Here is a 24,440-nt window from a genome sequence, read left to right as displayed (position 1 = left end):
AAAAAAAAAAAAAAAAAAAAAAAAAAAAACTATAATCTATCTATACTACAATATTCTCTTCTAAAATTTTCCCGCCGAAACGTAGAGGTATTTAAGTAATATGGCAATTATTATTATTATGATAGAATAATATTAATTATTGATTGTAATTCGTTATTAGTAATTACGGTAATGGTAATTAGTAATTATGGTAATTATTATGATAGAATTTAATTGTAATTCGTTATTAATAATTATGGAAATAGTAATTAGTAATTATGGTAATTATTATGATAGAATTTATTATTATTATATGATAGAATAAGAATAATATTAATTATAATTGATAATAAATCATTATTAATAATAATATGGTAAAGGTAATTATTATGATAGAATTTTTTATTATTATAATAGAATACTAATAATAGAATAATAGAAAATAGTGTTTTTTCTACTTTTGGTCCTATAACTATAGTGCCTTTGTCAATTTAGGTACACAACTTTCATTTCTGACATAACTTTGATCTTTTTCTACTTTTAGTCCTTGACTTTAATTTTTTTTTCCACTTTTAGTCATTTCGGTCATTTAAGCGATAACTTTTAATCGGAATTAACAAACTATTGTGCCATTAAGGGTAAATAACGTTTAGTGTATTTAGGGCTTTATCAAAATACACATTTACCCTTAATAGCACAATAGTTTGTTGATTTTGATTAAAAGTTGTGCTTAGAAGGCAAAGTAGAACAAGAAAATAACGTTTTTTTTCCTATTTTTTCTCTGATTTTATTTATAAATATATTTAGGGATTTATCAAAAAGACATTTTTACCCTTAATGGCACAATAGTTTGTTGATTTCAATTAAAAGTTGTCGCTCAAATGGCCAAAAGGACTAAAAGTGGAAAAAAAATCAAAGTCAAGGACTAAAAGTGGAAAAAAAAAATAAAAGTCAAGCACTACTTATGTCATGAATAAAAGTTGTGTACCTAAATTGACGGATGCACTAAAGTCATAGGACCAAAAGTGGAAAAAGCTCATAAAAAATAATAGTATGGAGGTTAATACTTTAGAATGCACGGAGGATTAAAAATTTTATTTAGAATTAATAATTAAAAATGTTAAGTACTACGTAATTAATTATACCTTCATTTTGAAAAACTTAACAAATTTATAATTCTCACTATTTCTACATATAAATACAATGAATTGTTGAATTTGAAAATCATAATTCACCATTCATTAATTTGCACTGTCTGTCTGACTGTCTCTTCTAGGATGTCAATTGGGCCAGCCCGGTCAGTTTCGGGCTAGCCCTATAGGGTTATCGGGCTTATCGGATTCGGATTGTCGATTAATTATTGTTTTATTATTATATTCTAACTAGCCCTAACCCTAAACTTCAAGTTGTCGGATTTATCAAACAGGCTAAATCATCCGAATTAAAATTGAAAATGAATACTTACATTCAATAAAACGGGTCAAGTGGTCAACCAGATAAGAATTCAATAGAAAGGGTCAAAATGTTAAATACAAATTAATACTCCGTAAAAGATTGCTAAATTGTGAATTGTGATTGGGAGGCAGTGTTCACAAATCACATGGCCTAAGAAATTTTGTGAATTTTGTCCTTTGTGGAATTGTGGTCATTTTCAATTTTTCATGTGTACTGTTTGGGTCTTTGTGAGATAAATGTTTCTTAACTTGCTTAATTGCTTCTGCCATTCAAAGAGGAAACTGAAAAGCTTTTCTTTGACCACAAATTCTCATAAGGTCCACTAAAACCACAAATTCAAGTCATAGCTATATTTCTATATAACTAATAATCTAATATAAGTCCACAATTCACAAATTCACAATAAACTAAGTACTTAACATACATAATTGATAATTCTTACAAGGCATAGACATTTCTTTTATACCTAAAAATAAAATAAGATTATAAAGGTCATCACATAGGTCATGGTCTCACACCACAACTGTTTGGATCATAAATAAAAAGAATACTTCTTTCTTCTTCTTTTTTTTTTTTTGAAAACATACCTTCTTAATATACTAAAAGCATATTATTTGTGTACATAAAATACATAATTGAAAGTACATAAGTTAAATACTAAAAGTACATTATTTTATATACTATCAAATAATATACATTCAGTACACAAATAATGTACTTTTAATATATTACAAATGTACCTAATATTTATAATCCACATAGCTATGTAGACAATGGTCCACACAATAATTTGCCGCTATTAAACACAAAAGGCCAAATAAAAAAAATACTTTGTATAAAGAATGTTACAGTAAAAAAAAAAACCAAACAAATAAAAGTGTAATTGACTAATAATACTCCGTATATAGTAAATAGTACAGATAAATTAGGAAGGAAGCATAACAATCATAATTTTAGGGTTGGGTTGTCAAATCAAATTAGCAAATGACAAAATTAATGGCCAGTAGCAGCAAGCACTACTACAATGGCTGGCAGGGCAGTAGAGGAGCCTAGGACTCATTCTCAGGAAGCTTTTGGCTAGTCTCCTCACCCAGCAACTCACTCTCACTGTACAGATCTGTCTGAACAGGAACATCATTTAGCTGCTGTGATGATATTACATCTGCAATGGCTCTTCTAGCTGCGGCGGCATCCTCTTCCTCTCCACCAAGCGCATTGTCCTCTTTTGAATCGTCATCTATCTTCGGGGGTGGCACGAAGAACGGTATCCGGCCTCTCTGCCAGTCATGGAGAACCATCTTTGCAGCAGTCATAGTGTCGGGTTCCCCTCCCTGTGCACACATCAACGACAAACAGTATCCATTAGTCATAAATCAACAAAGAACACAAAAATATGTCCTGGTAATGCAGGGTGCAGACTGATCAATCACAGACACCCAAATTAGCTGAAACATAACTAGCAGAAATGTTTGTGTTCATTCTTCTAGAATAGTTACCGCCATCCACTAATACATGAAATGTATACTAGTACATGATCCAGATCATCCTTTCAGTCCTCGAATCTCAACGTCTGAAACATTATGGACCATTCAACATCGCAGATCATTATTGTGGACCACCCAAAAAAAGTACATTATTTATGTACATAAAATGCATTATTTGAGTACTGAAAGTACATTATTTTGTATATTATCAAATCATGTACATTCAGTACACAAATAATGTACTTTTAGTATATTAAAAATGTACTTTGTATTCATGAATCATGCTCCACACTGGTCCACAGAATAATTTCCCCAACATCACACATAAAGTTCACCTCCACCCTAAAAAACCCATGACATTAAAATCTCCATCCCCTCAAGGTTAGTCATTAGATTCAACATATTGAAATCAGTCAAGAATTTACAACTTGCAACATATATACTAGTCAATGGTCCGGATGATCCTTTCAATCCTCATTTTCTTCAAACCCACAAGATTTGGCACTGTTACACATCCCTGACACTCACCTCCACCCCTCAGTGAAAATTTTATCAAGCATTTCTTTGCTTCGTTTTTTTTTTTTGGTTAAGTGCATCAAGCATTGATTTTTTGTGAATTTACCTTCAACAGTTTGCCTGTTCCCTGGCATAGCTGAAGAAGAAAGTCATTTTCATCCTCCCTGCAAACATTATTGAGATATTCAGATTCAGAAACAGGCACATGTAAGAATGCAAATGCACATTACTAACTTCAGTATGGAAAATTTTCTCAGGACCACCAGAATAGCGCCTATAAATAAGGTAACATTACATTGGAAAAACAGAGGGCAGAATGAGGCACATTATACTAGTTAAATACACAAAGCAGTCTTTAGAAATGCTATTGAGTTCAAATCAGTTAAGGAAAATTCTCAAGGGCTTCTCCCAAATCCCAAATCCCACATCCCAAAACAAAGCTCTTACCATTCCTTTATCTTATATGCTCTTTCAATATGCTCCTTTTTCACACGGGTTAGCACTTCACCTATGTGCTCAGCAGCATCTTTCAAGTTTGTCACACGTACCTGCAGACAGAAACCATAAAACCAAGTTAACAGTTAGTTTATCACAAAAAATAGCAATGATATCTGAAAACCTAGATGAATAACCAGGGAAAATTTTTATAGATAGTTCTCTTTGGCGGGTCCATAGACCATCCTTGACTGTAAATATTTCTAACTGTATCAACAACAGTTTCTGTTATTAAATAAATTAAATATATAATAATGAAAATGAGATAACATACCACACCCTTCAAGACAATATCTGTTTCAGAATCATTACTTTGGTAAACAACACCAGGGCAGTCAATCAAGAAAATCCGCTTGGTAAGTGTTATGTATTGCCATACTTTTGTCTCTCCTGGAATAGGAGCCACCTTGCAGACCTAATTTTTTAAGAACAGTTGAAAAAGAAGAATAAGCTAAGTTGAACCATGTAGCAAGCATGTAATAGCGAAAACACTTCACACTACTCAACACCAAATTACAAGTTAGAGGAACCATACATTCTTTGTCCGCAATGTGTTGATAACAGATGATTTACCAACATTAGGATACCCAACAAAGCCCACGGATATTGCCTGTTTGTCACTCTTCAACCGAGAGAACTGCCTCAATACTGACAGAAGAGAGCCCTAAAGCAAAGCTTGAAACTAAATGAATTGGATTTTAATAATAATAATAATAATAATAATAATAATAAGGGAAAATTGTAATTTAGCCCGTCACAAATATGCAATTATCAATGTAACCCCTGAATTATTAGTGGTGTAAACGTTGCCCCTCCCCTAATAGGAAGAAGGAGAAACATTGTTGTCGGCAGAAGGAAAATAAACGAAGAAAGAAAAATGGAGGGAAAAAAGCGTGGTCTTCAAACATGGAAAACGGCAGGTAACCACATTTACACCACTAATAATTCAGGGGAGGTTAATATATGTCACATTTTGAAAATTAAGGAGCAACATTTACACAACTAGTAATTTCAGGGGTGACATTGATAATTAGCATATTTGTGGGGGCATATATTATAATTTTCCATAATAATAATAAAAATAATAATAATAATAATAATAATAATAATAATACAACAAACCTACTCTAAAGGTATGTCTGTCTAGTCAAATTATCTATTCTTCAGCATAGTCCATATTCAAGGACACCTTGAAGCTGTTGTCTATTGGGGAGAAAGAAAACAGGGAATGAAAAATATGTGAAAGCTGGTTGCATACCTTGCCAAAGGACTTGGTGACACTTGCATGGAATGCTAATGTGGGATATTCTTTGGAAAGAACTCTAAGCCACCCTTTAGTTACCCAAGCAGGAACTAAATCACACTGTATAAGGGCAGAGTTGCCAATTCAAGCGTGTGAGTACATAAACTGCTGTAGAAAAATGCATAAACCTTTCATAACCTATCAGCAAATGGCTAACCTTGTTCAGTAGAAGAATCATGTGCTTATGTTTGCAATTTTCTTTCAAATGTTTCTCCAGATGGAAACATCGTGTACCTTGCGGGTCTCTAGCATCTAATACCTGCAACATGAGTTTGGTAAACACCACTTGTTCCTTCAAATATTTGAATTTATCCACTTGTGACCAATGAGATGAAGATTAACATATAAGAACAAATCTTTGGCACAAAAAAAAATGTCAGGGTGAGAATACTTCGTAATTAACATACTCATCTTTGATAAAGCTTGTTATTTTGTAAGTGTAATTGCACCACCAACCCCAGACATCCCACCCCCGAGTGTATGCATTACTTTTTGATACTCATTAAGTGAAAACATTGGGAAAGCCCAACACTTAAGCATGCTAGACTCTTCTTCTGATCAAAGGTGGTTTAAAATATAATTACAAACCTGAACAACAACGTCTGATGAGTCTATGACTTTATAGAGCTCACCCCATATGCGTTTACTTTGACCCTTCTCAAACATAGTGTGCCGCACTAGGTCTCTAAAAGAATCTTCATTTCCTTCCCCGAAGTTGTTTGCACCAAACTTTTCCTCGAAGGCATCTGTTGAATTGAGAACCAAGTCATCCAACAAAGAAATCTTCCAGTGTTAAGAACTAAGGGTCCTAAACACAAATAGAAAATCATATTTAAAACCTTGAGAAACATCAGCCTTCTTTACAAGCGACTCATAATCTGATGCCATAAGCTTTGGGCGTTTCCTCCTCCTTTTAGGACCAAAGGCATCAGCAAAAGGCTCGGTGTCAAGCAGGTGAGCTCTTGCTTGCTTTACCAAGATATAGAACAGGAGAAATCAGATAAATTAACAAACACAAAGCATGATAAGGTATGAGTTTGCCAAGCAACCTAACAAAAATAATTAACAGGAGGCTTATTGGCATAGTCCTAATTTTGTTTCTTTTTCAACGGGGTAAATCTCACTACTTTAAATGAAATGACTTGCCAAATTATAAAAGGGACCCAGTTCAAATAAAGCAAAAGCTTGCCAAATTAGTATAGATGGGTGATGAAGGCTCATCTAGCTCAATACTTGCACCATTAAGTCCACTAAGTGTGCCCCCAACACGTCTCAAAGGACATTAACAAAATAAAAAACTAAAAAAAATAAAAGCTTATGTAAATTAACATCTCAAAAGAAAGCACCATAATACCTTTTGATGATCATTTAAAAGAGACAATGGCAATTTTCTGTCCTTCAAAATTACATTGTAGCTACTGGACATCCGATTTTGTAGCTCTTCACGGAAGAATTCTAGCTCTTTCTGATTAACTACTCGTGTATTGCCTACAAATTTGATTATAATGTCAGTGCAGAGTGGTGCAATAACTTCCATAGAGCAAAATAAACAAATTTCAGAAATTAATGAGCTTTTTACAGAAATTTTTACTAATTGCACTAACAAAATTCCACAAAGCTAGCATGGCAAGCAGTATAGGTACAGATAAAAGCTGAAAATTGAACTGAATTGAAAGAACACACCGAACCATCGGCGATCGGGTTGAATCCGAGTGGAGGGCAGCTCCTTGGATTGCAAATCGTGTTTTACGACTTTTCCCCTAGTATCACGCTTAGGTCTCGTATTGTACATCTTAAGCCGCCGCACAGTGGCGGCGCTACGGCCGCCTTTACTTCCGCTGCTATCTCTATTGCCATCAAGGGAATGCTTAGGCTTTCCGGATACGTTCACCGATTTCTCCTTCCTCTTCGCCATGTTTGTATTAGTCTATGTAAGGGAGGCTGAAAAGGAAACCATAACCGATGAGAAAGAGATATATTGAGGGTGAGTGTCTATTAATCGTTAATATACCGTTCTTAAGTGGTTCATAAATCGATGGCTATAATCGACGGTTTTGGTTCATGGGCCTAGGAGTGACTTGTATGTAGGCTTTTTGTTAGGTTCAAGCCTGAGCCTACCATTAGCCTGGTCTGGCCTGAAGCCTTTTTAAAAACGTGTTTAATAAGTAGGCCTTTAAAAATGCTTCAAAGTATGTTCTAAATAGGCTTTGAGCCTATTTAATAGGCTCAAAGCCTTTTTAAGGCTTACATGTTAAAGCCTTTTAAAGCATATATGTTGTAAAAAAATATACCTAATAACCATAAAATGACAAAACTAAAGTTTATAATACAATATCTAACAACACAAGTTTAATAACTAGAAGTTCATAAATCATAAAATGAAAAGTCATGGCTTCAACATAATCCCTTCTTGTTCAGAATCATCCTATACAATAAAAATAAATAAATAATTAATTAATTAATTGGGGTATTACTAAGGGATGTCAATAAGGCCAGCCTTGTCGGTTTCGAACTAGCCCTATCGAGTTGTCGGGCTTATCGAATTCGAATTTTCGGTTAATTATTATTTTATTCTCAGATTCGGGCTAGCCCAACCCCTAAACTTCGGGTTGTCGGATTTATCGGGCAGGCTAAACCATCCGAATTAAAATCGAAAATGAATACTTACATTTAATAAAACGGGTCAAGTGACCAACCGGATCCGAATTCGATAGAACGGGTCAAAATGTTAAATACAAATTAATACCCCGTAAAAGATTGCTAAATTGTGAATTGTGATTGGGAGGCAGTGTTCACAAATCACATGGCCTAAGAAATTTTGTGAATTTTGTCCTTTGTGGAATTGTGGTCATTTTCAATTTTTCATGTGTACTATTTGTGTCTTTGTGAGATAAATGTTGCTTGACTTGCTTAATTGCTTCTACCATTCAAACTTCAAAGGGAAAACTGAAAAGCTTTTCTTTGACCACAAATTCTCATAAGAAAGGTCCACTAAAACCACAATAAGTCATAGCTATATTCCTATATAACTAATAATCTAATATAAGTCCACAATTCACAAATTCACAATAAACTAAGATGCTAACATACATAATTGATAATTCTTACAAAGGCATAGACATTTCTTTTATACCTAAAAATAAAATAAGAGTATAAAACATATAATTGTCAAATAAATTATTTAAATACATAGTAATTCACTAATTAAACACACAAATTTATAAGAATTCAATCAATACATTGTACACATTCACAATTTAAAGCATTCAAAATTTCAAGTCCGGTACTCACAGGCAGTTTAGCCGGAAAAAATACAACTATGCCGGTACCCACGGGCGGTCTAGCCAGCCAAATTATTAAGAAAAAAAAGCTCAAGAACTAGACAAGAAGTGAACTTACCCACTGCCCTACGGCCTACTCCGTCAACTATTTTTTCGTGGAGACTAGAGTCGGACTCCTGGTCCTGGACTGCCTGCTTGCTGGACAGCCTGCACTTCATACAAATAAGAAGTAAAAATTTTGATTAAAGATTAAGAAATTAACAAATAATCATACACTATGACATTATGTACTTTGAAATTGCTAGTGCAATATAGTTATAAGTTATATAGTGATATAGCATAGCTTCTCTGTAACTCTGTAAGCCATTAAATTAACCAATTCATTTTTCAAACTAAAAAAACATACACAGAGCCACAGAGGTACATAGCTGACAAACATAATTACAATTAACCTTTTGGTAGTTGGTACAACAATGATCTCAAATGGTAGCCCAACGGCAGTCTGGAATGTAGCGAAGGGCGGTGACTCCGGTGAGCGGCAGGCGGTGGGCGTTGGCGGCGGTTAGCGGGCGGTGCTCCAGTGAGCGGTGGGCGGCGGACTGCAGTGAGCGGCGGCCAGCGGGCGTTGCGGCAGTGCGTTCTGAGTTCTAGCTTCTGCGAATCTGCAGACCGCGGGAAGTGAAAATGTGAAAAGTTGAAAACTGAAAATAAGTGAAATACTGAATGAAAAATCAGAACCCTAGTTTTATAATTTTAGGTTTTTTTTTTTTTTTAAAAATAAAAAATAAAAAAATTTAAGTATCCCGACGGGCTACCCGTCAGCCCACCGGGCCAACCCGGCTTAACCCACCAATCCTATAGGGTCGGCCCGTTTAGCCCGATTAATTCATCCGGTTATTTTTTATTTTTATTTTTTTGTTGACCCATCGGATTCGAGCACAATTAACATCCCTATGTATTAGATCCGAAGATTGAAACAACAAAAATATAAAATATGGATTGAAATTGATTTACAGTGTATCTGAATTCTTTAACTTTGTTATGCATCAATGAGTGAGTAGCGTGCTTAAGGAGCATTTTGACATTTTTAAACATTGAAGGTTACATCCTATAATGACTTAAGTTGCTATGTTGTGTCAAATTTGACATACATACAAATATATGACACTGCATTAAGCGTAAGAACTTTGACCAACAAAAGAACAGAGATCAATTAATAAGCTCCTGAAGTCCTGATGATCATTCACAGTCATGGTTCATCGTCTCTCTAAGGGTGTCACTTTCGAAATCACCTCCAAAATTCCTCTGCAAAACAAATTCAGAAGGGGGAATTTTAAGAAGCTTTTTGCGTCTCCCGTAATGAAAACTCACCCAGATGCTTCTGTTCTACTGTATGTAATGTAAAGCCACTACCTCACAGGCGACCACAAGTACCCTTTCCTGTGTCCTCGATCCCCCCACATTTTTCTGTGATAAATTCATTAAAGAATTCTGTGTGCTTTGCTTACTTTCAGAGTGTTGGGATTTTCAACTTGAAAGGAAGGCTTCAACCAGTACTGCTTTACAGCCGATAGAGACAAGAAAGGAAAATTCCTTCTATCTTAAAAGTCCTGGGAGCCCTCTCTTGCCGGTGACATTGGTTCTGTTAAAGGAAAAACTTAGTATTGAGTTGTTTTATTCCAATGTTTGCTTTCCTAGTGAATAGGTCTTCATATTGTTAGTTGTGTTGTGGTTAGCTATTTCCATGGGTTGTATGTGTATATATATGTGTACTACTACTTTAATAAATCATCGTCTTCTACATTCTTTATATGGTATCAAGAGCCACACACCTTTGTGGATTTTTTTTTCTCTTCCTCTTTCCTTGTCATGGCTTCCACTGCTTCAGAGACCCCTGTTATTCACCTTAGCACTCCTCAACATTTTCCTATTAAATTAAATTCCACCAATTTTTTGGTTTGGCGAAGACAACTCGAGTCCACCCTTATTGGTCTCGATCTTATTGGCCACATCGATGGCTCAATTTCAGCTCCTACAAAATTTTCTGATGCAGCGGGGACAACTATAAATCCAGCCTACACCAGGTGGTATAGGCAAGATCAAATTATTGTCAGCGCCATTCTGGGTAGCTGTTCAGAAACAATTCAGCCCCTCATTTCTTCGGCGTCCACTGCTCACGTTGATTCCCGTTTTCCTGAATATGTCTGTCCGTTGAAGAAAGCGATCTATGGGCTTAAACAGGCTCCTAGGGCCTGGTACTTGGAATTGTCCAAATTCTTACTTCAATTTGGTTTTTGTAAATCTGTGGCCGATCATTCTCTTTTTGGGTTTCGTTCCGCTGGGGTTGTTATTTATTTCCTAGTATACGTTTTTCGTTCCGCTGGGGTTGTTATTTATTTCCTAGTATACGTTGATGATATAATTGTGACAGGCAATGACTCGGTGTTTCTAGATCGTTTTGTGACTCAGCTGGGTAAGCGGTTCTCGTTGAAGGATTTTGGACCGCTACAACATTTCTTNTGACAGGCAATGACTCGGTGTTTCTAGATCGTTTTGTGACTCAGCTGGGTAAGCGGTTCTCGTTGAAGGATTTTGGACCGCTACAACATTTCTTAGGGGTAGAGGTTGTTCCTACTCCTACTGGGTTCTTTTTGACTCAAAGTCAGTATATTACTGACTTGCTGCTTCAGACGCAAATGGATGGGGCGAAGGAGGTTTCTACTCCTCTCAGCTCCTCGGTGCCCCTACGACTTGTTGATGGTTCCCCGTCAGCTGATTCTACTGCTTATCGTCGGTTGATTGGACAGCTTCAGTATTTATGTATTACTAGGCCGGATGTCTCGTTTGCTGTGAATAAACTGTCTCAGTTCATGCATGCTCCTACTGAGTGTCATTGGCAGGCTGTTAAGCGGGTTCTTAGGTATCTCAAAGGTTCTGTTTTTTATGGTTTATTTTTTCATCATGATACACCTTTTTCTTTGACTGCTTATTCGGACTCCGATTGGGGTGGTGTACATGATGGGGGACGATCCACTACAGCTTATGTGGTGTGTTTGGGTTCGAATGTTGTTTCTTGGAAGTCAGTTAGACAGAAATCAATCTCTCGCTCATCTACTGAAGCTGAGTATCATGCGTTAGCTAATGCTGCTGCTGAAGTATCTTGGATCCAAAATTTGTTGTGTGAACTTGGTGTCTCCTTGAAGGGTCAGCCAACTTTGTATACTGATAATCAGGGAGCATCTTATGTGTGTAAAAACCCAGTGTTTCATTCTCGTATGAAACATTTGGCTTTAGATTATTTCTTTTTTCGGGAGATGGTGGCTTTAGGCTTGCTATCAGTGTTACATATTAAGTCTGCAGATCAAGTGGCGGATTTATTGACTAAACCACTGGGCCGCAGGTTGTTTCAACTCTTCCGGTCCAAGATTGGAGTAACTGACGGCTCCTCCATCTTGCGGAGGCGTGTTAAAGGAAAAACTTAGTATTGAGTTGTTTCATTCCAATGTTTGCTTTCCTAGTGAATAGGTCTTCATATTGTTAGTTGTGTTGTGGTTAGCTATTTCCATGGGTTGTATGTGTATATATATGTGTACTACTACTTTAATAAATCATCGTCTTCTACATTCTTTATAGGTTCTTGGCTTCATTGCATTTTTTCGCCCTCTATATGCGTGTACATTCTTGAATGGTTATATGGGAGATCTAGGGTTCAAACCTTGCTTCTTCCTTGGGGGAACAAGCAGTGGGTGAAAGATATTAGATTCGGTCTTGCTTTTGTTCCCCCCAAGTCGTGCTATTAGGTAAAGTGTGAAGTTTTATGCGTTTTTTTTAATAGGTAGTTTAAAGCTTTGTGCATAGGTAAAGATTCAATTCTTAAAACCTTCACATTCTAGATCTTGGCTTGTACGTATTTTGAGGCCAGCTGAATTGAGAAAATTAAGCTCAAATATATTTGAAACATGTGAATATATGGATTCTCTTCATATTTACATTTACTAGATACTAGGAATGATGTGCTGCATATTTTGCTTCTCTTCTATTCTCTTTCTGCACAATCCCACATTTGAATGGATGGTCTTTAAAAGTCTATAATGTGCAAATGCTTACAAACTCAGTTCATTGCCAGATTATTGGCTTTATTTGATTTTTTATTAAATGGCTATTCCTTTTTGTCAGTGTTTCTTATGAAAATCCATGACAAACCACAGAAGAAATAATGTATTCTAAAATCTCAAGTAACAATCAGAGCAATCCATTGAAATGCTAATTGTGTCTAGCCTTTGCCCCTGCAGTACTTTGTACCCAATTCTTTTATTGATCAATAAGGGATAACGACTATATGGAAAGCAACAAAAATGTGTAGTTACTTTTTTTTTTCTTTCTTTATTCATGTTTGGCAGGTTTTGCTGAAATGGCATCCAACCTTAGCTTTGAATTGTCAAAGAGAACAACTTTTTTTCATCTTAAGGTGTGGGTACTGATAGCTATATGTGTGGGCCTGTTTATTGTAGTAGTTCTGTTAGTGGTGCCATTCTGCCTATCACGTAAAAAATTCAGAAAGAGCCATGAAACACTCCCCACAAGCCACATTCCTCCGGTTTCAAAGGAGATTAGAGTTGACAATTATTCACAAAATAACTATAATGACCATTGTGACTCCTTTCAAGATACTTTTAGAGACAAGGATTCTGATAAGCTTTTGGGACATTCTAAGAAGACTAAAAAGTTTGATGATAGCACTCAGTCTGGTTCGTTTAATAATTTGGAGAATAACAATGGGCTTGAATCAGGGGACAAGGGAAATTCTGCCGCAATTCTTTGTACACCCATTACTGGCCCATCCTCTTTGTCTGATTCACCCAAGTTCTCTCAGCTTAGTTGGGGCCATTGGTTTACTCTAAGGGATCTAGAAGTTGCAACTAACAAGTTCTCTAAAGAAAATATTATTGGGGAGGGTGGCTATGGAATTGTTTACCGAGGCCAACTTGTCAATGGAACTCTTGTGGCCATAAAAAAACTACTCAACAATTTGTAAGTTGCTTGCCCTTACTTCTGCAGAACTAATTTCTTCCTGTTCCCGATGATGTAGTTGTATTGAACTTTCTAATCTTCTAACTTTAGAGGACAAGCAAAGAGGGAATTCAAAGTCGAAGTTGAAGCCACAAATGATGAGTGTAAAAAGGGTGTAATGTCGTTCCGCTGAGGATTGGTGTTATGGCACGAAACTGTGTGAATTACCAGGCACTAGAGTATATGAATTTATAGAATCCAAGCAACAAAGACTGAATGGTGTAAAAGAAAGCAAATGATTTAGGTGTAAACTGTATAATAAAGGTATGGGCCAGATTAGGGGGGATTGTAACCTTGATGTTCTAACAAACTCAGGATTAGGGAAAGAATAATTAACCAAGGGATATATGGGCAATGCACAGAAGAATTCTACTCAGCTACTTTCGTAATCAATAAGAGAATTAGGCTAAGATTGTCCCACTGTCGGGATGCATCAATCATAACCTTAAGCACCTAAGCATTGTAAGCCCCCAAAATTACCTTTACTTTCATAGCAGGAAAATTAGGTTGAAATTGGTAAGGCTCGAGGTCTTCATCCAACTGTCATTGTAATGAATCTCTCTCCTAGATTAGCAATTAATTGTGGCCACAAACCAATAACTAGTGTAAAGAAATCCCCAAAGCAACATAAACCCTAGGTAAAAGATTCAATCCCTTTATGCAATTAAACATAAATCGAACATCAGGATTAACAATGGACCCCTAATCCAAACCCATAAACGAATTACTCCCTCATGATGGGAGTAAACACAGCAAAGCAAGAATTAAACAGGGAAGACATGGCTGCAATATTAAAGAATAAAAAAAAGTAAACTTTACTAACAATTCTTCAAAGTAAATCTGATCCGAACAATGATGCCAAGCTTCAAACTGAATCCAATGATATAAATTCGTTGTATTCTATGCTATGGAAAACTCTAAAGAAGGTAAAAACTGCACTAAGCTGAAACTAGGGTTCGGGCTCAAAAACATCAGAAAACGTCCTTTAAATACTGGACAACAGCCGGGTCACGGCCGCCATCACGGCCGGGATCGTGGCCGTGATGCGGGGTGACCGGCTGCCTGTCCATCTTGGACATCACAGCCAACATCACGGCCGTGAGGCAGGCCGTGATGTGGCCTCTTGGTCTCTTCTGACTCCTTTTGTGTTCAGTTGCTCCTTTCCGTCCCGGGGTGGATTCCTTATGTCTCAAAACTGGTCCAAGATGACTGAAAATCCTTCCTTTGCTCCTCATTTGTGAATAAACTAGACATGATCAATTATAACACACAAACGAGCCTTAAATGTATCAAGATGAAGAAATTAAGCAACAAAGCTCTTGATTCGTGGGGCAAATAAAGGTATAAAATCATGTGTATCAGAAGCCATTGGGCACGTTCGACATAAACATTTGGTTCGACTTTTGGGTTATTGCATTGAGGGTACCCAAGGTAATCTCCCCCACCCCCCCGCATCTCTCCCCAAATTAAAGTTATATATATATATATATATATATATATATATAGAGAGAGAGAGAGAGAGAGAGTTAGAATCATATGAGATCACAGATCTTGTGCATCCATTTAATAATTTAATGGTCTAGATTGATTTAAGATGCTAAGTTGAAGTGTGTGTGAACGGTAATAAAATGTGTGCGAATGGTGATTAACTGTGTGCAGACGGTGATTAAATGTGTGCAAACGGTGATTCAATGTGTGCGAACGGTGATTGATGTACAAGATTTGATCTCAAATTTTTTTAACAGTTTAGATTGACTAAGATTTCAAGTTGAAGTGTGTGCGAACGGTGGTTAAATGTGTGCAAACTGAGTATATGTGTGTGTCAATCAATCAAGACCATTAAAAAATATTACATGGATGCACAAGATGTGATCTCACGATCTTACCTAAGTAAGTGGTCTCACTGGAACCCTACCCTATATATATATATATATATATATATAACAAATAAGTGGAAACACACACACAAAAGGGAAAGAAGTGAATGAGAAACCACATTCTTGTGATATAATGCATGTCTGCTTAGAAAGAAATGTGATTGTTTTGCAGCAGCTTTATAAATTGCAACTTTAGATATTTGGAACTTGAAAGCATATATCTTTGTTGCCGAGTCTCCTTGTTGAATTTAGGTTATTGGTGTATGAATACATAAACAATGGCAATTTAGAGCAATGGCTTCATGGGCCATGCGTCATCATGGGTACCTCACATGGGAAGCCCGCATGAAGGTTCTTCTTGGTACTGCTAAAGCGTGAGTTTCTCTCTTTAAACTTTTACTGATATATGAACATATTTGTTATTCTATGTGCCACTTTAATTACACTTCAGTATAATTCTTTTGCAGGCTTGCATATTTACATGAAGCAATTGAACCTAAAGTAGTCCATCGAGACATTAAGTCAAGCAATATACTTATTGATGACAATTTTAATGCTAAAATTTTGAATTTTGGTCTAGCCAAGATGCTTGGCGCGGGAAAGAGTTATATTACAACCAGAGTAATGGGTACATTTGGGTGAGTTTGTTTTTTTTAAGAGGATGGTTTCATCATGGTATCTTCGTTCATTATGTATCCTTCTAGATCCTTGATATTATACCTGTTTGGGAAAGCTTATTTAATTGGATTATTTAGACTATTATGATTTAATTGATTGCTTTCTAGGTGTTATGGGTTATACAGTACATTTTAGCATATTTAATCCAATAACCCATAAGTTGGACTAGATTATGGATTATTCACAATTGACAATCCATAATCATAAACAATAATCATAAGCTTTACTAAACAGGCACATAATGATACTCAAATATTCTTGAAGCTAGTTAAGCAATCATCTACTCTTGAATGCTTAGGTATCTAACCTGTGCTTAACAGATATGTTGCGCCTGAATATGCAAATAGTGGTCTTCTAAATGAGAAAAGTGATGTTTATAGCTTCGGGGTTTTGCTTCTGGAAGCAATTACTGGAAGGGATCCGGTGGATTATGGGCGCCCTGCTGATGAGGTTTGTTAATTAGATATTGGATTTAGTTAGAACTAATTTGCTTTTTGGGAGAGCAAGTACCTGGTTCTTTTATTGTTTGGCATATGCAAGTCTTAAAATATTGAGAGCCTTTAATGCAGTGTGATTCAGATTCTCAAGACTCGTACCTTTAAAAAAAATAAAAATAGACAGGTAATTCAGGGGAGTCTCTTCATGGATGAATACACAACTTTTCATGTTTTTATCTTATGTTGAGAAATCAATTTGAAATTTCATTTTCTTTATACAATGGCTTATCTTCTTCTTTTCCTTTCAAAAAAAAAATAGCTTTTTTTTTTTTTGTAGGTAATATACTACAATACTTTGTGCCTGTTACTTATGAGTAACGTAACATGCCCTAGATCCTGCCACAAAATAGCTTTGCATTGACTTAGGAAGGAGGACGGTCCTCGTTGAAGGCATTATTGTTGTCTAATTAAGCATACTTTTAACTTTTAAAATTACCCTTCACTCATAATTAATGGCAAGATACCTCAAACTTCTTTATGCTCACTCTCGTGTTGGCTGCTGCAGGTAAACCTTGTGGACTGGCTCAAAATGATGGTAGCCAGCAAAAGCTCAGAAGAAGTTGTTGACCCCTTCATTGATACAAGGCCATCTACAAGGGCTTTCAAGCATGCTCTTTTGACTGCTTTAAGATGTGTTGACCCAGACGCTCATAAAAGACCTACCATGAGTCAAGTTGTGCGCATGCTTGAATCAGAGCAATATCCAATACGACAAGAGGTTCATTTCTACCTTTGAACTTACCTTATTAGGCTTTGAAGAGATCTAATCCTTTGCAAACTTGTAACTGTTTTTAACATGGTTCTCTGAACTTTATCCACATCAGGGCCGAAAACAGCAGAAAAATCAGGCAAGTTCAGTGAGCTGAATCTCATGAAGGAAAGTTTGGCAGGGACCGGAGCTAGAGCCCAACTTTGAAGCAAGAAAGCAGGAGAGCAGCATGTGTATACAACTATGCATCTTGTCTAATTTACTTTTAATTCCCTTTTTTACTTGACTCTGATTATCTATACCAAAATCATACAAGAGAAGTTTGGGTTATACTATTGACAAATGGAATGGGTATCAAGCATTATGAGGTATACTTTGTTCTTTGTATTATTGTTAACATGTGTTAGGCTTTCATTTATATGTAGCTATTAAGGGTGTGTTTGGAAACCCGGAAAATGATTTCTGGAAATCATTTTTCGGGTTTTTGGTGTTTGGGAAGAAGGGGAAAATAGAGTCAATGGAAATGAACTTCTTGGTCAATGGAAAATAAACCTAATTTTATGGAAAATGACTTCCTCTTTTTTGGGGGGGAAGTCATTTTCCAAAGTTTGCTTCTTCCATCTCCTTTAAGCCTCCTAAATGCTTTAACTTCTTCATCTTCATCCCATCTGATCTTCTTGACATCTTCAACTTTTTCTTTTTGTTTTTAAGTAATAATTTATTTTTTTTATTATGAGATAGATATTATGAGTTTTATTTTTTTTATTTGACATCTGAAACAAGTCAGCCACTTTTTTTTTTATGAGATAGATATTATTTTGTTGTGATTTTTTGTGATTATTTTATTTTTTGGATTGTATATTTGTTATAAATGTTGTTACATTTAAACAAATTAATTAAAATATTCAATTATATAATTCTGTTCATTTTCCTACCCATTTTCTGGAAAATGAGCCAAACACACCAACACAGTTTTCTGTTCTGCAGCCAAACACAAGAAAAGAAAATATTTTCTGGAAAATGACTCATTTTCCAGAAATCATTTTCCAGAAACCATTTTCCTGCTTTCCAAACACACCCTAAGTTAGACCATTATATTCATTTATTGTTGTTAATTTTTGTTAAGCTTTTATTTATTTGTAGTTATTAAGTTAGGTCATTATATTCAATTGTTCATTTATTATTGATTTCTGAGTACTTTAAATTATCATGTCTAGGTATCTCCAATAGTTTACAGCCTACTCCATGCATGTGGGCCGATTGACTATCTAAGGATTTTTTTATTTTTTATTTTTAAAATTTCTCATGTATTTCTTTGTATATTTTTATAAGAAAAAAATTCAAATAAGCCCATTAAATTGATTCAATAGTGTTGAACTCCTTCACTTTAAAAAAATTTCAAGATCGTTTAAATTGGAAAAATGTGCAATTAAGCTATCATTTTACTTATTTAGCAAGTTATTATGGATTTGGTATTGACTAAGCATCTTTCTATGAATGTGGTAATGGCATAACATTTGATCGTAGTGATTAAAATTAATAAAAATTGAATAGATAAGGTACTAAACTAAGCGTCTTTTCCTCCTTACCACCATCATAGCCATCCTCTACAGTCACCACTCTGCCACCACCGTAGCCATCAACCACGGTCTTCATTCCTCCTTGTTAGTTTCTTTTCTTTTTTTTTTTTAAATTTTATTTGAAGTATTATTTTAATTTGTAAATTATTGTTATTTGAAAATAATAATTTAATTTATTTTGAATTTTTAAAAAAAATTGTGAATTGTTATAAATATTTTTAAATGATTTCAAAATTATAAATTAAAATTTTTGTATTTTTTGTGAAATTATTGTGTATTAGAATTATTTGTAATTTTTGTATTGTGTGTTTTTGTGAAATTATTGGTAATTTTTTTTATTTTTTTATTTTAAAAATAGAAGCGACGTAAGTTTTTTTTTTTTTATAAACCGACATTGCTTCTTTTTTTCTTTATTTTTTTAAAACAACGCCGACGTTGTTTCTCATTTTTTTTTTAAAAAAAAGTTAACATTGTTTTAAAAAAAAATCCAAAATTGTTGCTTTAATTTTATTTAAAAAAAAAACATACGACATCGTATCGTTTATTTACAACGTCGTTTGTAACTATGTCGCCAAAAAATCAACGTTAAAAGTATTTTCTGTAGTAGTGAACACACCTTAAGAAGGAAAATTACGCACCTAAACCTTTAGATCGACGCACCTTAAGAATGAAAACAACACACCTAAAGCTTTAAACCAATGCACCTTAAGTTCCAACAACTAACGCACCTTAAGCATACAGACCACGCACCTAAAGCTTTAGACCGGCCCACCTTAAGTTTCAACAACTGACGCATCTTAAGCACACAACAAAGAAACCACACATCTTAAGCACAAAAACAACGCACCTAAAAAAGAAAAACTACGCACTCTTAAATTTAACCTAGATGTAAAAAGATCATATTGCCACCGCATTTTTTTAATCGGTATCAATCTGAATTGTTGATTTTGATTAGATCAAGGGCTGAGATTAAACCCCAGCCTATTACCGCATTTGATCTCTTTTATATATATATATATATATATATATATATATATGAACTAGATCAGGTGCGAAGGTAACTACTCGTGCGGAAGTGCAGATAACACGAAAGGACGCAACTTAAGTGTAGAATTGACGCACCTAACCTTAATCATTAAAATGAGAGTAAATACCCAAAATGGTCCCTCGACTATAGCATAATTCACAAATTGGTCCTCGACTTATGATTTTAACCAATAACATCCATGACTTTCCAATTTTTACCCAATGTGGTCCTCCGTTAATAAGGGCGTCAACTCGCCGTGAAACACAAGGGCAGTGGCGTAATTTCACAGGCTTCCCGCGTTTAGCTTTAGTTAATGCTAAACTCTAAGTTTTTGTATTATATATGTCAAGCAAACTGTAATTAGCTTTGGTGTTTTTTGATTACATATTTGCCTTGCTAAAAAACTGTTATTAGCTTTGGCAGGCAGATTTGGGCAGATTTGGGTATATTTTGATAGATTTTTGGGGCTCTCATTTGGTGTTTTGTGTTTATAAACCAAACTGCAGTGAAAACCAAATTGCAATGAAATTGTTCAGTTACCTTTCATAGCAATTGTCTTTATTTTGTTTAGTTAAAGTCTCCATTTGGGCTCCAAAATATACAAACACTGCATTATTGACAGAGTAAATTGACCATTCATTGAAACCAAGTGAACTTGACCATTCATTGAAACTAAGTGCAATTTACCATTCATTGAAACCAAGTTAAATTGAGCATTCATTTCTGCAACTAAAGTTACAAATACACAAGTTTTCCAGTGACCATTTTTTCACTTCATCTCTACAAAATGTACATTATCAGTACTCTACAATGCCAATGGAACCATCAATTTTCCATGACCTACACTGTTTACATTTAAATTACATAACACTATAACTAAAATTGCAAATCCAACTATGCAAATCATCACCAACCGAAAAGAACACTTCCATTTTGACTCTCTACACAAACGATCTCCTTCTTCAGTAGCTCTCAACCTTGATTTCAAGTTCTGGATTTCTTCCTCATTCCGATTTATACGCCTTAACAATCTGGGGATGATTGTCTTTGACCTTGAACACATAGGAGGATCATACCACCTAACGAAACCACACCTCCCACCTCCCCTGCCCTATACCCAAAAGCCATTACAGTCTAACATTAAATATTCAACAAATATAAATTGTTAGGTACGTAGTACTCACCTTATTCGGACCACAATTCCAATACCTTCTACCGGGATTGTCATTCGTCCATGAGGTTCGTAGGTTTAACGATTCACCACAGTGGCAATGCATATTCGAAATTACTTCACCGTGTTGAAATGTCGCGTGGTTGCTTGAGGAACCGTAACTGTCTTGGGTGTAGTTGCCTTGCATCTCTCCGAATTGAAGCCAAGTTTGCAGTGCTCTGAACAATGAAGAACAATTAGGGCTTCTTCAACAGCTTATAACGAAGCTTATAACGACCGGGTTAAGGGAGAAGAGGGAAGCCTGTGAAATTACGCCACTGCCCTTGTGTTTCACGGCGAGTTGACGCCCTTATTAACGGAGGACCACATTGGGCAAAAATTGGAAAGTCATGGATGTTATTGGTTAAAATCATAAGTCGATGACCAATTTGTGAATTACGCTATAGTCGAGGGACCATTTTGGGTATTTACTCTTAAAATGATGTACCTTAAGTACACAAACCACGCACTGTAAACATGCAAACAAAGCACCTTAAGAGCACAAATGACGCACCTAAAGTTTTAAAATGGCGCACCTTAAGTTTCAACAACTAACGCACCTTAAGTACACAAATCACGCACCTTAAGAAGTAAAACCACGTACCTAAAGCTTTAGATTGGTGCACCTTAAGTTTCAACAACTGGCGCACCTTAAGCACATAGACCACGCAACTTAAGAAGGCAAACCATGCACCTTAAGAAGTGAAACAACCAACTTAAAGCTTTTGATCTACGCACCTTAAATTTCAATAGAAACGTACCTTAAGTTCTCAAAACTGAAGAACTGACGCACCGTAAGCACAGAAACCACGTACTTTAAAGGAAATCACACACCATAAGTTTGAGCTAAACACAAAATGACCAAAATGCCACCACATGATTTTTTAATCTGTATTCAATCCGAATAGTTGATTTTAGCAAGATCAATGGCTATCATTCTACCGCATCTTTCACCTAGACACATTCACCGCATTTGATCTATATATAGATCTATATATATATATATACACACACGTGATACGAATTAGTAAGCCTAGCTGGCAATGGGGAAAAACAACAACGTAACAACAGCAACAACAACAACAACAACAACAACAACAACAACAATAATAATAATAATAATAATAATAATGATAATAATTTGATTCATTTAGGGAAATGATGATGAAATAATGATATGATGTAGGAAAATTAAAGTTGGTAGCTAATTTAATTAAGTAGTATAGGTGGGTGTGTAACTATGGATCAAAGCTGGCGGCGGCGTTGTGTTGAAATGGAAAGCATTGTTGAGTGGAAGTAGAAGTAGAAGAAAGGTGGTGGATGTTGATCATATTGTCAGCCGCCGCAGCTTGGGACAAGAGCAGGTTGCAGTATGTGGTTTGATCCCCAATATCATCATTGGTTCGATGGTTTGATGCAAGAAGTTTGCCCAAGAATGCCCAATCGCCACCGCCACTGGGATTATTCAATTTGTTATTATGATGATGTTGTGGCCTCAGGAAGGTTTGAAGAGCCCCATGAGGCACAGTAGTCTCCATATTGGTGAAGGGCGCTGCTGCAGGAGCTAGGAAGGGAGATGTATGATGATGAGACGTCGACTCAGAACTCAGCAGTTGAGGGAGATGCATATAATTACAACCTATATTATCCCACAGCTGCTGGTACCAACCAAAACTGTTGTTATTATTATTAGCTGCCTCCTCCTCCTGTAGACGACTATGTTGTTGTTGCGACAGCTCACCAGATGAAGGACAACTGGCCTTCTTCTTCATGTTCATTTGAACAGCTGCTAAACATTCATCATCATCATCATCCTGCTGCTGCAGACCTGGACTCATAATTATTTCAGGCTGGAGACTACATCTGCTGTGGTTTTTCTTCCTGAATACCCTACACACCACCCACCCATCTTCCTGGATAGTACGTAACTGATTGTTAGTTAGTGTAACGAGGTTGGTAGGAAGTTGTTAGGATGAAACACTTACCACTTATATCGAAAGTCTAATTGTATTTTCTTATAGACAGCTACACATTTTTTAGAATATGAGTGTTGAACTTGGTCTTTACTGGTCTCCGCCCAACAATAATCTCCTAGCCACCCAGTGTTAGACTTGGCCTTTATAGTTTACAGCCTCTGCCCAACAATGTAACAATCAAACCCCAACCACCACCGACCTTTACTGGCCTCGGCCCAAGTCAAGTGGATATATGGGAGTATGTATGTACAAGCAAGCTAAGCTAGCGGTAGGTTTAAGTAATTAATTAAGTAATTTACATACCTCCAGTAGTGAATGTGCATGAAGATTAGTATTATCGATAATAAGGCGATACTCATGCATGATCCAGTCTGTCTTTTGGCCATGAGGAGCCCGTCCTGTGTAAAATACAAGAGTCTTCCTCATCCCAATCCTCCTACTACTCATACTCATGGATGAGTTAATGGTGGGTATATGGTGGTGGTATATGGGCTTGTCCCTTCCTGTAGCCTTCCAAAACCCCGCTGCTGTCGCTCTATTTGTTCGGCTTCCAGTTGGATACTTCTTATCTTTGTGGCTGAAAAAGTACCACTCGTTCTGAGGACCTGTTCCAATTCTACATTTCTCTGCATGCAATATATATATATATATATATATATGTAGATTAATTAAAGGGTAGTTCCTTTAATTTTAGGTAATAACTAAGAATAGAAAGTAGTGTACCTTTGAGGTCCCAAGGCTCAAGTTTGTTGAGATCAACTTCCCTGATAACGTCCAAGTCAATGGCTTCATAGCAAACTTTCTTCCTCAAATAGTAATAAAGAAGCTCCTCGTCGGTAGGATGGAAGCGGAAACCGGGAGGTACACAGACTTGCCCGCTCTCACTATTTCCTGCACCACCTTGCATCATCATATCATCAGATTACCACTCTCCCGCACCGCTAGCTGATGATACTATCTACTACGTACTCGATCTTCTAGTCTATACAAGTAGTAGTAGTATATATGTTGATTTTAATTTGTACGTCCGGCCTCTGCAGACTGCTGCTACCTATCTTGAATTGAATTGCTACTATACTATACTATACGTCGTAATTCCCACGTAATTGCATTGTAGCTACGTAATTCCCACGTAATTCAATTCTTTTCCGGTTTCCAATGCTATATATGCTAGTAGGCAGGCAATAGCCTTAATTAAGGATCTGATCTGGGATCTACAAATAACTTCGCTGCATCTGAATGCACGGAAAATGTCAAAGTGAATTAAGAATAATAAGCGAGAGTGGGGCAGGGGGGGGGGGGG

The 24,440-nt window shown here is 36.0% G+C and overlaps 2 protein-coding genes across 3 annotated transcripts in view; both read right to left on the bottom strand.

The window, feature by feature from the left end:
• The window catches only part of LOC116031004 (putative pre-16S rRNA nuclease), a 518,904-nt gene that overhangs the window by 102,470 nt on the left and 391,994 nt on the right, over positions 1–24,440 (bottom strand). The gene's annotated exons all lie outside the window — the stretch shown is intronic.
• Positions 2,286–9,196, bottom strand: LOC116030980 (nuclear/nucleolar GTPase 2-like). The gene is made up of 13 exons (XM_031273390.1): positions 8,966–9,196; positions 8,632–8,720; positions 6,916–7,173; positions 6,587–6,720; positions 6,072–6,201; positions 5,821–5,978; positions 5,390–5,491; positions 5,188–5,292; positions 4,465–4,593; positions 4,204–4,344; positions 3,882–3,982; positions 3,541–3,598; positions 2,286–2,765 (listed from the first exon to the last, which is right to left on the bottom strand). The coding sequence occupies exons 3-13, from the start codon at positions 7,145–7,147 to the stop codon at positions 2,484–2,486; spliced, it is 1,572 nt and encodes a 523-aa protein (XP_031129250.1). The 5' UTR covers positions 7,148–7,173; positions 8,632–8,720; positions 8,966–9,196; the 3' UTR covers positions 2,286–2,483.

Source organism: Ipomoea triloba, chromosome 9 (assembly GCF_003576645.1).
Source record: "Ipomoea triloba cultivar NCNSP0323 chromosome 9, ASM357664v1".
NCBI lineage: Eukaryota > Viridiplantae > Streptophyta > Magnoliopsida > Solanales > Convolvulaceae > Ipomoea > Ipomoea triloba.
This window is presented reverse-complemented; position numbering and strand designations above follow the sequence as displayed.